At 52.6% G+C, this 15,539-nt stretch overlaps 1 protein-coding gene across 2 annotated transcripts; it reads right to left on the bottom strand.

Moving 5' to 3' along the window:
- Nucleotides 1-3,080: 3,080 nt before the first annotated feature.
- RAB3IL1 (RAB3A interacting protein like 1) lies at nt 3,081-15,174 on the bottom strand. Of its 2 annotated transcripts, XM_082283801.1 has the most exons (11): nt 15,049-15,174; nt 12,260-12,494; nt 11,976-12,071; nt 10,470-10,547; nt 9,667-9,882; nt 7,829-7,957; nt 7,628-7,740; nt 7,295-7,318; nt 5,885-5,984; nt 5,228-5,294; nt 3,081-4,873 (listed from the first exon to the last, which is right to left on the bottom strand). In XM_082283801.1, the coding sequence occupies exons 1-11, from the start codon at nt 15,057-15,059 to the stop codon at nt 4,791-4,793; spliced, it is 1,152 nt and encodes a 383-aa protein (XP_082139927.1). In that variant the 5' UTR covers nt 15,060-15,174; the 3' UTR covers nt 3,081-4,790. The 2 variants fall into 2 exon arrangements, with proteins under 2 accessions (XP_082139927.1, XP_082139926.1); XM_082283800.1 differs by having other exon boundaries at nt 3,081-5,294.
- Nucleotides 15,175-15,539: the final 365 nt, after the last annotated feature.

Below are 15,539 nucleotides of genomic sequence, written 5' to 3'. Positions count from 1 at the left end.
GGATTAGCGCTTCCCTCCTTCCTCCTGGTTTTGCCAGCTGGCACTGGTGCCCTGACAAAGGGAAAGGTCACCAACGGCAAGGGACGAGTCACCTCTGTCCAGGTCCTGATGCAGAAAGAGCAAAGGTGTCACTGAGCTGTGACTCACATGTGTGTCCATTGGTGTGAAGCACCTTAACTTGACTCTAAGGTGATTAACAGAGCAGAATTAGCACAGTGAGCCAGAGGAATTAAGGGCAGGGAGCTGCCCTTGAGCCAATCCCATCTGCCAGAGGGAAGCCTGCAGCTCCAGAACCAAAGAGGGAGCAGAAACTGGAAGCATCAGCAGAGTTAAAAGCTCAGGATGTTTTGTGTGCCTGCACGGATGGCCCTGGAAGCTCTGTGAGCAGCACAGGACTGACTGCTGGGATTTGCACTGCAAAGCTGCCTGGGGAACACCTCCAGCTTCAGCTTCCTTCTCCCAGCTCCCCTCTCTGGGACAGTCCCATGGGGAGCTGTTTTGGGACTTCTACTCCTGCACCAAATGGCTTTTGCTTCACTGGAGTCACTTGTAAGTAACCAGATCTGTACCAGTGACTCAGCTTTTCCCGTGCAGCTGATGTCTTCTTCTCCTACCAGGGGAATCATTTCAAGACTAAGCCAAACAAAAGCTAAGGAGTACCTTTTCCTTCCCAAACTTTCCCTGCTGTCCCTCTGCTCCATCATTCCAGCCAGTCCTATCTCCTCTCCTGAGCCAGGACACCACTGGAAGCTCAGATTTGTCACAGAATCCCACAATGGTTTGGGTTGGAAGGGACCTTAAAGCTCATCCCATTCCAACCCCCTGCCACGGGCAGGGACACCTTCCACTGTCCCAGGTTGCTCCAAGCCCCATCCAGGCTGGCCTTGGACACTTGCAGGGATCCACAGCTTCTCTGGGCACCCTGTGCCAGCGCCTCACCACCCCCACAGGGAAGGATTTCTTCCCAGTATCTCATCCAAATCTACCTCCCTTCATCTTAAGGCCATTCCAGAGCCATTTTCCCATCTTCCCCTCACATCCAGCCCACAACTTGGCCGAGTCTCACTTTCTCTATCTTCCCTATCCCTCCTAATCCACCCCCAAAGGAGGTGAAACATTCTCTGGAAGTTACACCAGCACAAAGTCCAGCTGCCTTCTCAGCCTGGCTAAAGTCAACCTTCCAGCTCAGCCCAGTGAGCCTCACACAAACATGGGAATATTGACATGATAAACAGCAAATCCGACCTCTTGGCTCCCAGCACCAGTGGCACCACAGGGATTTGCTCCTATCAGGAACGTGTTGCCTTGGCAGAGCTGGCCAGCCCCAGCCCTGGGTGCCACGTGCACACTGAGAGCAGTGCCAGGACATCTGACTTTTTCCTGGCACGGCCACGCTTCCCTCAGTGTCCGAAATGACTGGAATTTCCCCATGGCTGACCCAGTGCTCCCTGTTCTGCACTGCTCCTCACTGCTTTGGACGGATTCATCCTACGGGAAGGTTGGGAAAGCTTGGAAACTCCCAACTTTTCTGAGGCCAGCTGCTGCTCTTCTCTCTTTTCCTTCACTGCACCTGAAGTAAATAATAAAATTAAAAAAAAAAAAAAAAAAAAAAATCTTTCATTTGTTGGTTCCTGGGAACAGGAACCATCCATCTCTGTGGGCATGTGGGGACAGCCTGACCGGTGGTGCAAAGACAGCCTGATTTACAGCCCTGACTTAGCCCAAACTTGGACTAATTCCACAGGCAGGGAAAGGACACGGCCAGCAGACACAGGGAACTTCCAGGAGCAACCAAATCTCTCTGGTCTAAATCCCAGTTTCTCAAATATTAATATCCAAATGCTTAAAAGCACCTTGTTGTGCACAACACTAACCTCCACCATCATCCAAATATCCCTTTCCTCTCCCAGACTCACACTTTACAGCAGGGGAAAAGGACTTAGAGGGCTGAAAACAAAATCAAGCAAGTCAAACACATCTATAAAAGCAGATTTTTGAACTCCTATCCCTTTGAAGCTCTTTATTTTAGCCCAGGACAGGTTGGCAGGCCTTTGGTGGGGGCAAATAGGTGCGAGGAAGATTGCAGGAGGTACAAGAGGACCCAGAGACTCTGCTCAAACTCTGGTTTATTTCTGAGGGGAAAAACAGCAGGAAAGCTCTGGTGGAAAAGGCTGGGAATAGGGGACATGATGTCTTCTCACACCTTAGAAGTTTAGGGAGCCAGTGTCACAGGGAAGTTTCTGGCAGCAATCCCTGCTGCCATTATACACCAGCAGACCCAGACACAGCAAAACAGTCTCTCACCCGACCATCGCTTACAGAAATCCAAATCCTTTCTTTCCTTTCCACTCTCATGCCCAATTCCCACTGCCAGCAACGCGGGGAAGCTGCAGGAATGTTGCCCTGGCAAGAGGCTGCAGGAGAGGGTCAGGAGCAGGTGGGACCTGGAGATGCTCCATTCTCCCAGGGAAGCAGGGAGGGAAGGCAGGGAGGGAGGACAGTCCCTGCCTGGGCTGCCTGTGCCCTCTCGTGGCTGCCTGACAGTGCTGCACAACCAGATTCTTGTGTGGCTTTTTAATTGAAAATGAAATTAAATCCCTTTCTGGAGACAGCTCTGCCCACTGCCATCTCCAAGACAGAAGGAGGAGATCTTCCACATTAATGTCCAGAGGTGAGCAGGAAGAACAAGTGGTTTTAGTGAAACCAAGCGACCCAAAACCTCTGCCTGCTAAGAGAAGGGGGAGACTGCTCAGGAAAGAGGAAGGAAGATCCTTGAATTACCCAGCACTCGAGCAGTGCTTCCAGCCAGCAAATCAAAGGAGACACAACGGGAGAAGCCTCAGCTTCCCTCAGGAAGAACAGGTACCTGCTCTGATGAATAAAAGCATCCCAAACTCCACCCTGCAAGATTTTCTCTTGCACCCCAACCCTCCAACTCCAACCAGGCTTGTAGAGGTTAACAGCAAATGTTTATTTTCCTTTATGAAAGAGCAGGGTGCAACCATCCTGCCAGTAACAGAGTGACTTCATTTTCCTTCACAAATTGTTCTCTCTGCTTCGCTTGAAATGCAAGACAACCTCAGACAAGGCATTGCTCCAGTTCCTTCCATCTCAAAGTGCTTTTCAATGTAACACCAAGGGGGGAAAAAACATCCCACAAACCAAAACATCTCCTGCCCAGAGAGATCATCTCATTCCCAGTGCTGCAGTGTTTGTGCAGTGCAGCAGCTCATGGCACAGGAAGACATGGAGAGATTGAAAGGACAGGGGGAAGAGATGAAGGGAATGCAGGGAGAAATTCCAGGGGTGGAATTCACCTGAGCTGAAATCCGCAGCTGGAGAAACCAAAGGTTTTACTTTCCCTGTGTTATTTCTCTCTCCCTTAGACAAAACCAAGGCAGCTCACCGGAAGAAAATAGAGTTCCTCCTGTAACATCCTTCAGGAGAGGATGGAATTCCAGAGCTGAAGATGGGCATCAGCTTGCTGAGGGTGGCAGAGGGACAGGGTGACAACCCAGTCAGAAGTGAAAAGCCCAGAGTGGGTGATGGCTGAGCTGACTCCAGAGTCACTGAAAAAAGGCTAAATTGGCTACAAAATACTGTCATGGCTTTAATAAAGCTGGGCCCGAGTTCAGGATGTGTCGGGCCTGTGCACTCCCACAGCTCCAGTGACACCCCTCCCTACCAGCACATTTTGGGGCATGCAGGAACCTCAGCCACATCCCTCATGTGCACACAAAGAGGTCTCAGATCCCCTCACCAGGGAATGGCAGCCCAGGAAAAGCTGGGATTCCTAGTGGACAGGCATCTCCAGGTCTGATTAACACTGGGAAGGAATCTCTGGGCTTTGGGACTGCTCAGCCTGGGCATGCTCCTTCTGGAGATACAAAGAACCCGACCTAGGAACACGGATTCTGCCTGAAGGGTGGGAACAGGACTGCCCAAAGCTCCCCCAGGGCAGGAACAGCTCCAAGGGATGTCTGTAGGTGAGGTTTGTGTTTAGGAGCATCACGGGGGAACTTTCCACCAGGGACTGTCACTGATCCCGCATCTGCCTCTGGCAACTGCAGCACATTCCCTAGTCCAGGAGGAAACATCCTGCAGCCAGCTGGGAGTTATGGAATTTCCCTGCTCCCTTCTTCTGCTGGAGGCCCCAGGTGCACAGTTCCAGCCATTCCCCAGCCTGCATGACGCAGTGCCAAACATCCAGCTAAAAACAGGAACAAATCCCTCTTTGTGACTCCGCTGGCAAGAAGCTTCTCTCGCAGGCTCCTTTAAAAGGAACAAGGAAGTACTTGGAAACAAACTGTTCAAGATTATTGTGCTCTGCTGGCATTTTCAGGGCTGCTGTGGTCAGCAGGACCTCGGGGACAGCACCCTCCGTCCCAAAAAAATGAGTGGAACAGACAGCCAGCATCTGTCCTGACAGACTGGCTCACAAGGAAGGTCCAGAATTCCCACCCTGCACGGGCCTGGCCTCGGGTTATGCCGAAGCAGGCTGCGTATAAAAACAAAAGGTTTAAAAAAGAATGGATATACACTGCATATAGGAGACTCCAGAGTCCATGGATGGCCATCCCAGAGCAGCCAGGGCCAGCCCAGCTCCGGGGGCAGCATGGCAGCTGCATTCCAGTCACACTTGAAGGAGTGGGACAGCTGAAGGTGGAACTTGTGCCTCTTGCTCCTTGCTCCAGGCAGAGGGAAGGTGGGAGGGAGCAGGACAGGCACTGCACTCCAAGCCCTCCATCCCTCCCTCCAGGAGGGGTTTCCTTGCACGCTCAGGGCTCTGCTTACATCTCGCTGGGATAAAATCCAAGTTTGGCCAGAGACATCTCCCTCCGGAGCCGCATGACCTCCCAGTACATCAGCTCCACTGCAAAGCACAACGGGGGGAGAGAGAAGGGGAAAAAAAAGCACCCAAAAAATCAGTAACGAGGGCACAGCTGGCCACCAGCTCCTGCTCTGCTGTGCTGCCAGCATTCCCACAGGAAGGGAAGCAGGATAGGCCCATCAGGTCTACCCTTACCAGCTCCACCCCAGGGCAAAGCTCCCAGAAGGTGATGAGCAAGGAAGAGATGCTCCACTCCTCCCCTCGTGCCTTTCTTTTGTCATTTATCTGCTTCTCCAAGACAGCCCCAGCTGGCCCCACTCCTGTCACTCCAACCAGCTCCTCCCAATTCCTCCCAGTTGCTCCCACAGAAAGCATCCCAGTGGAGCACGCTCTTACCATCCTGCCTCACCAGGCCTTGCTGGATATAGCGGATGTAGGTGAAGAAGTTGCACACTGCTGTGATCTGAGAGACAGAGGGAAAGGGGGGGGGGGGAAAGAGGAACAAAGGTTTGAGACATTCCTTTGGTGCAAGTGACAAAAATGAGTCAAATCTGTCCACAAAAAACCAACTTTTTGTGGGATCAGCTCTTCTAAAATGCAGCTCAGGAAAGAATTAACTTCTAAAATCCTTCACTGAACAAGAGCCCCAACAGCAACATTAACAAATGATCCACCTTCTCCCTCCCCTCCACAGAAGGAACAGTTTGTTCCCACAGCCAGGCATGGATCTGACTGGAACAGCAACAGCCTCTAAAGAGCAGAAAATTACTGTGTTTTACAAAGGGGAATTAAATCACAGCAATAAAGCCAAACAATCAAAGCCCTGTACTGAATGAAATCGTGGCAAGTGAACGCACTGCAGGTTATCTGAAAGCAGAAGGAAGAGCTGGATCCGCCCCCAAATCATCAACCAAGAGCCACCTCGACCTCAGGAACGACCTTAAATCCCACAGCTTTTCCTCAGTCCCAGGGCTGACCATCAGGAGCTTGTCCACTGCAGGGCCTGGAATAATTCTGGAGGGTCGAGGCACCCCGGGGAGGTGAAGGACTCACCCTGGCCCTGCAGGAAGGGGAAATGTAGTAGTAATTCCCAGAATCCCCCAGCATGATCCGGTGCTTGCAGGTCCTGGGGAGGCCGCTCAGAGCACACTTCCTGCAGGAAAGGGGAAAAGCACTTCAGCAATCCAGTGGCACAGCACAGATCCAGCAATTCAGCCACCTGGAGAGATGGAAGTGATGGCCCAGAAGCCACCCCATGGTCAGGCAGCATGAAGAAGGAAAAAAAAAAAACAAATAAACCCTTGGCTGATATTCTTTTGCTCCTGGAAATATTCCATAAATGGCAAGTTCAGGAGACTTTAGGTGAAAGCACCTTTTTTTTCCCCCTGGCACACAGCCCCTGAGGAAACCCCAGGAAATATTAAAGAGGTGAGGCTGGAGCAGAGCACAGCCAGTGTCCCCTGGTCTCTGTACATGTCCCCCACATTCCAGGGCAGGCTCAGGTGTGTCAGCATTCCCAGTGGGATGCAAACATGCTGGCTGAGCACCAAACCTGGCCTCAAAACAGGTAAATCCAGCATTTGAGCAGGATTTGCACATACCACAAACTCAAAACAGGCCAACCCTTCCTTGGGCACACAGGGAAGGAGCTTGGCTTCCCCATTTTGAGATTTCAGAGGGTGCAAACAGCCTTTTCCAAACAATCAGCAGCAAGGGGCAAAGCATTCCTTTATTTTCTTCCATTTTCTCCTGCTATTTGCAAGGCAGATGATTCCCATCACCACTCTGAGCAACAAAGCAGGATTTTCTACTGCAACAGTTATCACCACGTTCCACAGGGACTCAGTGGGAAGAGGAACATCACTCCCAAACTGCAAAACAAATCTCCTCTGAGGAGCCACAGGAGGTGACAGCAGAGGGGAGCTGATGTTTCAGAGAGCTCCCCAGCTTGTCCCTGGGCTTGTTTTCCACTGCTCTCGAGGCAAACATTAGCCAAGAGTGGAAGCACGGGTTCCAAGTGTCCAGTTGCAAGGAGAAGTAATCATTGACCAAATATTAACACAACTTAAGGAGATTAAATTCCCAGGAGGTGCAGGATGACCAAAACCTTTGTAAACAAGATACCTGTAAGGAGCCACGTATTTGAGCATTGCAACATCCTGGAAAAGAGTGACTCTTGCTTGATTGGTACCACCTGGTGTAAAACCACAGCTATCAACCAAACTAACCAAAACTGCCATAAAAATCAGTGTTTTGCACCTGGGAAAAAGGGGAACAAATTCCTTTGGGGTCTTTTATTGCCAATGGGTTCCTTCCCATCCTGCCTGGGTGGAATTTAAACAGGGTTAAAGAGTTAGGTCAGCTCAGCAAAAGCCTCCAAGCTGCCACATGGGGCTGAGTTAGTGACTTGTTAATGCTCCAGAGATCTTTGATCACTGGCTGAACAATAAATATCTCACTTACGTTACGATTTGTGACCGGAAGCCACTGCAAAGACAAAAATAAAATTTAAAAAAATCAAAAGGAAACCAAAAAGGATAAACACAGGATAGGTCATTTGGGGAATAATTTGCAGGAGAGTGGCAGGAAACCTGCATGTCCCTGGCTGTCACCTTGGAAGGTAAGAAAGAACTTAAATTTAATATCTGAATTAAATCCCTCCTCTCCATTTGGAATATCACATCACTCCTGCTAGTGTGAGGTGACCCTGAGGTGGCCCCAAGCTGTCACAGCACTCCACGAGAGGGGACAAGCCAGCAGCAAGGAGGGGACAAGGCGAGGAGACATGGCCCTTACTTGGGGCCACCACACTCTTCTGCTGCCACCTTCCCCATGGGGACAGTCTGGGAAGCCACTGGCTCGATGGTGAGGGTGTTCTGCTCCACAGCCACTCGCACCAGCTCCGACAGCTGCAGCAAGAGAAGGGAAAACAGGGATGAATTCCAGGAAAAGTGACGCCCCCGAGCTGCCAGCTGCTCCTGCTTCTCCAGCCCTCACCTCCTGCTTGGTGAAGTCCAGACAAGGTCCTACATCTTCTCGGTAAATTCTGTCCAGGAAGGAGCAGGATTTGTCCAAAGTTGGAGATTCCTTCCAGGCCTGGAACTCGGCAAATAAAATGGAGTCGACCTGCAGCGAGTGTCCAAGAGGAGAGGGAAGAGGGAGGGATATTGTGTCAGAAGGTACCTGTTACTATGCAGGAAACCTTTGAAACATCTGCTCTGGCATCTGGAGAGGCTCAGATGTCAGGAAGTGTCTGAGGGAAGCTGCCTGGCTCCAAGGATCTCTCGTTTCCCACCCAGCAGCAGTTCCGTGCCAGAGTGACACAGCCACCCTGGGCTGCATCTGCCAGAGGCCTGCAGGCACCTCTCTATCCCATTTTCCTCCAGGTGGCTTTTCCTCCCTCCTGTGGCTGCAGGAAAGCCACCACACAACTGCTGAACACACCGCTCAGCCCGTGGCAGGAATGATGGGAGCAGCTGAGGGGCAATAGGAGACTCTGGGACCTGGCATTTAAATCCCAGATGGATCATTGGGCAAAGCACCAACCTGACTGACAGGGCAGCTCCTACAAGCCCAACAAAAGCTGCTGAAAGGAAAAAATAAAACTAAGCTGAGCAACACAAAGAACATGAGTGAAAACAGCTGGCAAAGTCTAGATTCCAGCACACCCCCTCTGTGCCATGGAGACTGCTCACCTGGGACCAGCAACAGCTTCAGAGCCACAAGATGGAAAAACAAATGGAGAAAAACAAAATGAAAGGAAAAAAAAAATGGAGATTAGCATAAAAGGAAGCTGGAACTGAAAGGCTGCAAGCGTGAGAGGCAGGTGGGTCCCCACCCGTTCCCAGAGGTTGGTTACCTGCCGTGAGGAGGAGGAAGAGGAGGAGGAAGCATCTGCTCCCAAGGCCTGCCAGCCTGGCTCATAGGTGATGTGGATAGCCTTCCCAGGGAGGATGCAAAGGAGCAGGGAGAGGAGAGCAGGGAAACCAGACTTGGAGGGCAGAGGGAGAGACAGACAGTGAAGGAAGAGGTTTAGAGAGACAGGCAAGGAGGGAGGTAAAAAACGTGAGATACAGAGAAAGGCTCAGGTCCTCCCCTCCAGGAACTGAGCATGGTCCTCAAGGCACTACAGGGCCACAAGCCACTTCTTTAGACTTCAGCTTGAGGTGCAAAAAAGGAACAAAAATTACCATTTTTAGGCTCAATTTAAGATCTTTCCCATAGAGCACCAGCTCTCCAAATGCCAGGTTCACTTTTATCACCTCTCACACCGGCCAGTAAGGATTCCGACGGACAAAAAGCCATCCCATCCTTGGTACATAACATTATTGGGCACTCTGGAAGCTGAGATTTGAAATCCCAGGAGATCTGCACCCCATGGAAGTTGCCTCCATGAAGAAATGACAGATCCAAATCTTTAACAAGCCTTTGTGTTCCCTCAACAATTCTCCATGGCATAGGCCGCAGCTCCCAAAAAAAACATTAGTGAGATATATTCCCCCACCACATTCTTCTTCATTTTCATTTTTCCTGACCAAGTGCCTCCTACTTGCTTCCCAGGACAGCTGTGTCCACATCTGGCTAGTGGAACTGGCTTCTGCTCAGCACTCTTGATATCTGCTCACAACACTGGCACCCCCTGGATCTGCCCCTCAGTGATCCCTTAGCTGCTTCCTGTCCCAACAAAGAGGAAATCCCCACAAAAGGAAACCCTCCAGCGCCTGCCTCAGCACAAATTTAGGGAACAAGGCACAAACAGCTGCTCAGTGAGACCACAGAGCTCTGTGGGAAGCCCAAGCCCAGAGCTCCCGGATGCAGAGATGTCCCTCACCCACCTCTTTGCATTCCCGGCTGACGGGCTCTGGAGCCACGTTCTGGCTGGCAGCTGACACCATGGCACTGCTGGTGCTTTTGTTGCGCCCGTGGCCCTTCCTGAAGCCAGCTTTGGAAGGGCTCTGCAGCTGAGGGTGCAGCTCCCTGTTCGGGGAGGACGGCGTGGATGTGATCACCAGTGTCTTCAGGGCTGTCACCTCTGCCTGCAGCATGTCAATCTGGGGACACAAGCAAGAGGCACCCTCAGCACCTGCCAGGCTCCAGTTTGCTGCACCCCATCAAATATTGAAGCCACAGGGAATCAGCTACAAGCCCAGCCACAAAGCCTCTCCCCATCCTCCCAGTGCCACCATCACCCAGAATTTTAAACAGCAGCTGTTTTGGAATCTACCCCTTCAATCAGCACATTTTGTCCCAGGCTCTTTTCAGAACCAGTTAACTCCAAAGAAATTTCTCTCTCCTCAAGATGGAGCCATTTGAGCAGCCTTGTGGTGCAGCCGTGTCAGGAAATTGCAACTCCCCGGGTCCCTGCTCTATCCATCCATCCCAGAACTGTGACAATTAAACAACCCATTATTTCTCTATGGATCCATTTCCCAAACGGGAGCTGGATCAGCAGGAGATTGCAAGGATGTCTGCAAGGCCTTTTCCCCCTCACTCAAGTGTCTGCTGGAAAACGACCACAGCATCTCGGAGAGATCAAGCTGCACTTCCCTCTCCTCAGCCAACAAGCAGCCCTCTGGCCAGGCTGGGCAGGGAGGCCACCACACCACCCCCAAAAATGAAGTCACAGAGAGTCACTCACCTTGCCCCGGGCCTCCCTGAGCTGTTTCTCTGCTGCAGCCTGTTTGGTGTTGGCTTCTCTCACCATCTTGTGGGCTTCCTGCACCAGAGAGAGTTTTAGCTCACCTGCTGCACCCCAGCTCACACAGCCAATAAGGCAGGTCACAGATCTGCCACATCACGTGCTCCAGCCAAGGGGACAGACATCCCTGCCACATCCGAGGGGTTTGCTCTGCCAGCTGTGCAGAGCCTTCCCTCAGAATTTCCTGGAGAAGGCTCCCAGTGCCAGAGCCTGGAGTGCATCCCCTTTCCAGGAGCGTAGCTGCCTAAGTTAAGTTTAGCTGGCCAAGGTCATCTCTCACTGATAGGGGCTGCTGAGAAGAATGCCAGAAGCAAGGACCTGCCCTTCCTTGCCCTTGGGAATTGCTTTAACATTAGAACCCACCCGTGCCACCCACAGCTGTGCCTGTCCCTATTCCAACACCTCTGCAACTCCAGCCTCACCTCAGCCTGGCTTCCTGCAGTCACTGCAGCCTTGCTGGGGGATCCCTGCACTGATTCCTGACCCTGACTGCTGCCTGTGGCTCTGATCCTGATCCAGACTCGCTGCTCCATGTCTTGCTGAGGGCACTGCTCCTGCCTGCCTTGTTACTGCACTTTGCTCCCTCTTCCCTTTTGGAGCAGCTGGTCCCCACTGCCCCAGGCACAGCTGTGACAGAGCAGGAGCTGGAGCTCAGGTGGGGGCCAAATGGTGGAAACTGGCTTAAAAGCTTCTCCCACAGGAAGAGGGCAGCGGGATGAATCCTAGCTGGGGCTTCCCTGCAGTCTGGAAGCAGCATCTGGCCAAGGGCACCAAAGGCAGGGGACAGCCCTTGGCTACATCATTTCCAAGGTCAGCCTGGGCTCAGGCAGCCAAAATTTCAGGAGAGGGGTGCTCCCCTGGCTCTCACAGCCCTGTATTTCAAAGGCACAGATGGGCTCTGGCTTTCCTCACTATCCAGAGAGATCCAGACATTAGAGCTGCTGGTGAATGGGATTTTGCCGGGATACAGCTTGGCAAGAATCACGTTACAAAAAAAAAAAAAACAAAAACCCACCAAACCAAAACAAAGCCAAGAACCAACAGGACACTCATTGGAGCAGAGTGGATGAGGACATCCAGCATGTTCCCACCCCAAGAAGGGTTGGGATGAGCCAGGGAATCATCTCTATTACACAGCAGCTGCCCAGACTACAGAGCAGGCATGGAGAGGAACAGGGATCTGTCCCTGGCTCCAGCTCCAGGCATTCCCACATTTTGCAACCATTACTGTGCTCTTTATGCCACCCCACAGCTGCTAGAATGGGAAAGAAATCCAGGTAAAGGCTCCACCTGCAGCACTGGCCAGCTCTGCTTCTCCAAGTGGGAAAGCACAACAGGGGAGAGGAGGAAATTGTGGGAGGAGATGGCTGGAAGTCCAGGGAAAGCCTGTCTTAAAGGAGCTGGATGTAAGCTTAAGAAATGATGGGAAAAGGAAGAAGGTGGTACCTCAAACAGGCTGGCTGTTAACTCCTCCAGTTCCTGCTCCAGTTGTTCCCTGACTTTTGACAACCTCTCACATTCTTTGTCCTTGAGCTTCAGCTCCTGTCGAGGAAATGGAGAGGGACAGGAGTGCTGATGCCCTGCCCCAGCCTGTCAAGCACAGCCCTTCCTCCCCACCATGGCACCTGATGATCCCTGACCCAATATTCCTGTCACCACCTCTAGGAAAGCCCCCCCTGCTCCAACCCATGCTGCCATCCCCAGGAGTTCCCACAAACCCTGGGCCTTACCTTCTGTGCTTTGTGCAGCTCATCTCTCAGGAACTCAGAGCCCTTTTCCCGGATCTCCACCGAGGAGCTGCGCAGCCGGGACACGTTGAGCTGCTCCGTGGACTGGGGCTCATCCACACCTCCAGCATCCTGGCATCCACCCTCTGGCTCCTCCTTGTCACCTTTGGATGGCATCAGGGGCTTCCAGTGTCCCACAGCGGGCAGATTCTGGCTCTCTTCCTCAAAACTGACCTGGCTGGGGGGTAGCAGCAGAGGGAAAATGAGCGTGGGGGTGATCCAGAGCCTTCCTCCAACACTCACAACACATCCAACCCCAGGCACAGGCACTGGGAATGGCGCAGGGAGGGTGATGGGGAAGAATCTGGGCAGCAACAGCTGCACCAGCTCCTCTGCCCTGCACCCGTATGGAAGTGCTTCACCCTTTTGGCATGGTGTCCTTAGTAACTCAGGATAAGGCAGGAGAACTAAAGACAGCTACTCCAGGGATCACCTGCTCTCCAAGAGAAACATCCTGCAGATGGCTTTTTAGGATTCCAGGACACACCCAGCAGACCTAAGGTCAGACTTCTCTACTGAAGCAGCAAAAAGAAGGAATACAGCTTTCCCATTCCTAATATACAGACCCCAATCCCCTCTGCTGCCAACCCAGCCTTTCTCTACCCCCTGCACCTGCTTCAGAGGGAAACGATCTATTTTTAACCTACTTTCCCACCTATTTCCCACTGAAATCCTCCACAGAGCTGTCTAAGCCAGTGTATTTTCCCCAAGCTGGGTGGAAGCCCTATTTTTTAATTTCAGCAAGCAGAGATATCCTAGAAAGAAGAAACCACAAGAGTCACCCAGGACACTGCACCCCAGTGCTGAGTAGGGCTCTGCCAACTCCCAAATTAACACTGGAGAGGCTTTAGGGGAGGAAAACATCATTTGAGCGCTGTCACTGTGGTGTTTGCATTTCTCCTCTTCCTCACTGAACTCTCTCCACGAAATCTCTCTCCATCTGAAGACAGGGCGAGCATGTCCAAGCCTTCCCCACGTGGAAGTTTTCTATCCTGCCCAGACACAGGCAGTGCCCTGCAGATTAACCTGCTGCTGCTTATCTCTGGCTCACGAGCCCTGGCTGAGCTCTGGTGCCCTTCTCTTCGTGCACCTCCTCCCACACTCCTGGACACTGCTCCTTGCCCACCACCTCCTCCTGCAGAGCAGCCATCACCTCTTTTCTCAGGTTTGTTTTTTCCTCTTCCCTTTGCCCCATCTCTGTGTTTTCCTCCCCTGCATTCCAGCCAGGCCACACTCTTCCCCCTTGCTCTGACTCCACACAGGCTGGGCTTATCCCCTCAGTCCCAGAGTGTCCTATCACCTTTTCCATTCTAATTTCCCCCTCTCTCTGCCCCCCGAGCTGTCCAAGACCAACATCTGTCCACAGCCACCTTCCACAGGGGGAAGGAAGCAGCAGCTCCCAACTAAATCAGCTCAGGTACCACAGGAAAACACATGGAAAATCACACATGGAGAACTCTCTGAACCCTCGGAAGAAATCACACCAGAAAGGAGCAGGGAAACCAGAGCACAGAGGATAAAAATAATAAATAAAAGCAGCAGCAAGGAAAAGGGACATTTCAGCAATCTACTGATACAAATACACTTAATCTAACCCACAGGAAGAAAAAATGATGTTGTTTCTTCATGACTCTCTAATTCTCAGCTGAAAGTTGCCTCAGGAGACATATTTCAGTGTATTTCCACACATTACAGAAGAAAACTGGAGGATATGAAGGAATTAAACACTCCCACCCACACTCTGTAATGCCAAAAACATATCCTGGAAAATCATCTGTGATGGAATAGCTCACTCTTTCTCCACGCCATGCAAACAGAATCCCTATGGAAGCCTTGGCTGTGCTGGATTCTTCTCAGCGTCCAGGTGGGGCTCTGAAATCCAACCCCAGAGACCAAAGGACCACCACAAACACTCCCTCTCTCTTGCTGACTGGTAGCTGTCTTTCCAGGAAAAGTGGATCATATCCCTAAGAGTCACGTGCTGACACAAGAAACGCAAACCCACACGCAAAAAAAAAAAAAATCCCCAACAACCCACAACCTTCTAAAGTCGGTTTTCTGTAGAAAAAGCAAAAAAATGTGCAGGATCTGCACTTTTTCCAGCGGGCCCCACATGTTTCCTGCAGCGCTGATCCGACGGGGTTGTTTCCCGTGCGAGCAGCCTCTGGCTCTCTCTAGGTTAAACTCTTACCCGCAGGTTTGGGAGCAGGGCCGGACTTTTCCATCCCCACCGGGACGGACCCCTGACCTGCACCACCACGGACCAGCATCCGTCCAGAGCGGCTCATCCTCCCATGGCTGCTCAGCATCATCCCTCAAATGTTTGGCAAAGCATCTGGCAGTAGTTTATTATATTTTTATGTTATTATATTATAGCAGAACACACACTGGTGTTTCTTACGTTTGTCTCAGCAGTGAAACACCAAGTCCTGTGTCTGGGGATGCTGCTACCTCCTTATTCCATCTCCTTACTTGGCTTCCATGTGGCTTCTTCCCTGTGAGGCTGATGGAATGGATTTCCCAGAGAAGCTGGGGCTGCCCCATCTCTGGAAGTGTCCACGCCAAGTTGGACGGGACTTGGAACAACTCGGTCTAGTGGAAGGTGTCCCTGCCCTTGGCAGGACAAGATGAACTTCAAGACCCCTTCCAACACAAACCATTCCAGGATTCTGTGGATTCCCAGAGCCCCGGCACACGGACCCCACTCCTTCCCCGTCCAGACCCGCACCTACCCCCGCAACATCGCTGGGTCCCGCTGCTGCTGATGCTGCTCACGGCGGAGGCGCGCCCGCCGCCGCCCCCATGCCCGGGGCAGCCGCACCGGGAGCGGGAGCCGTGCCCGGGGGAGAAGCCGGAGCGAGAAGCAGAGACGCGCCCGGAGAAGCCGCAGCCGGAGCAGGAGCGGTGGCCGGAGGGACCCGAAGCGGAGCCGCCGCCGGATCCGAGCCCGGAGGAGCCGCAGTCGTGCCCGGAGGGATCAGAACCGGAGCCGCCGCCGGCGCCGTGCCCGGGGGACCCAGAAGCGGAGCCGCAGCCGAAGCCGTGCCCGGAGGAACCAGAACCGGATCCGTTCCCGGAGGATCTGGAGCCGATCCCGAGCAGCCCCGGCCCCGCCGCCCACGTGATGCCGGCGCGGCTGCGCCCTGAGCGCCGCCGGGGGGCCGGAGGGGTCACTCTGCACCCCGGCACGGGCACTACAGGCTGGAGCAGCCGGGAATTAGCG

The sequence above is a fragment of the Coloeus monedula genome (genome assembly GCF_965178545.1).
Source record: "Coloeus monedula genome assembly, chromosome: 6".
NCBI lineage: Eukaryota > Metazoa > Chordata > Aves > Passeriformes > Corvidae > Coloeus > Coloeus monedula.
This window is presented reverse-complemented; position numbering and strand designations above follow the sequence as displayed.

Coding starts and splice junctions, on each gene's coding strand:
- RAB3IL1 (XM_082283800.1), bottom strand. Junction 12,072..12,259: donor AGCTGCACAAAGCACAGAAG/GTAAGGCCCAGG, acceptor TTTCCTCGACAG/GAGCTGAAGCTCAAGGACAA. Junction 9,883..10,469: donor TCAGGGAGGCCCGGGGCAAG/GTGAGTGACTCT, acceptor TTGTGTCCCCAG/ATTGACATGCTGCAGGCAGA.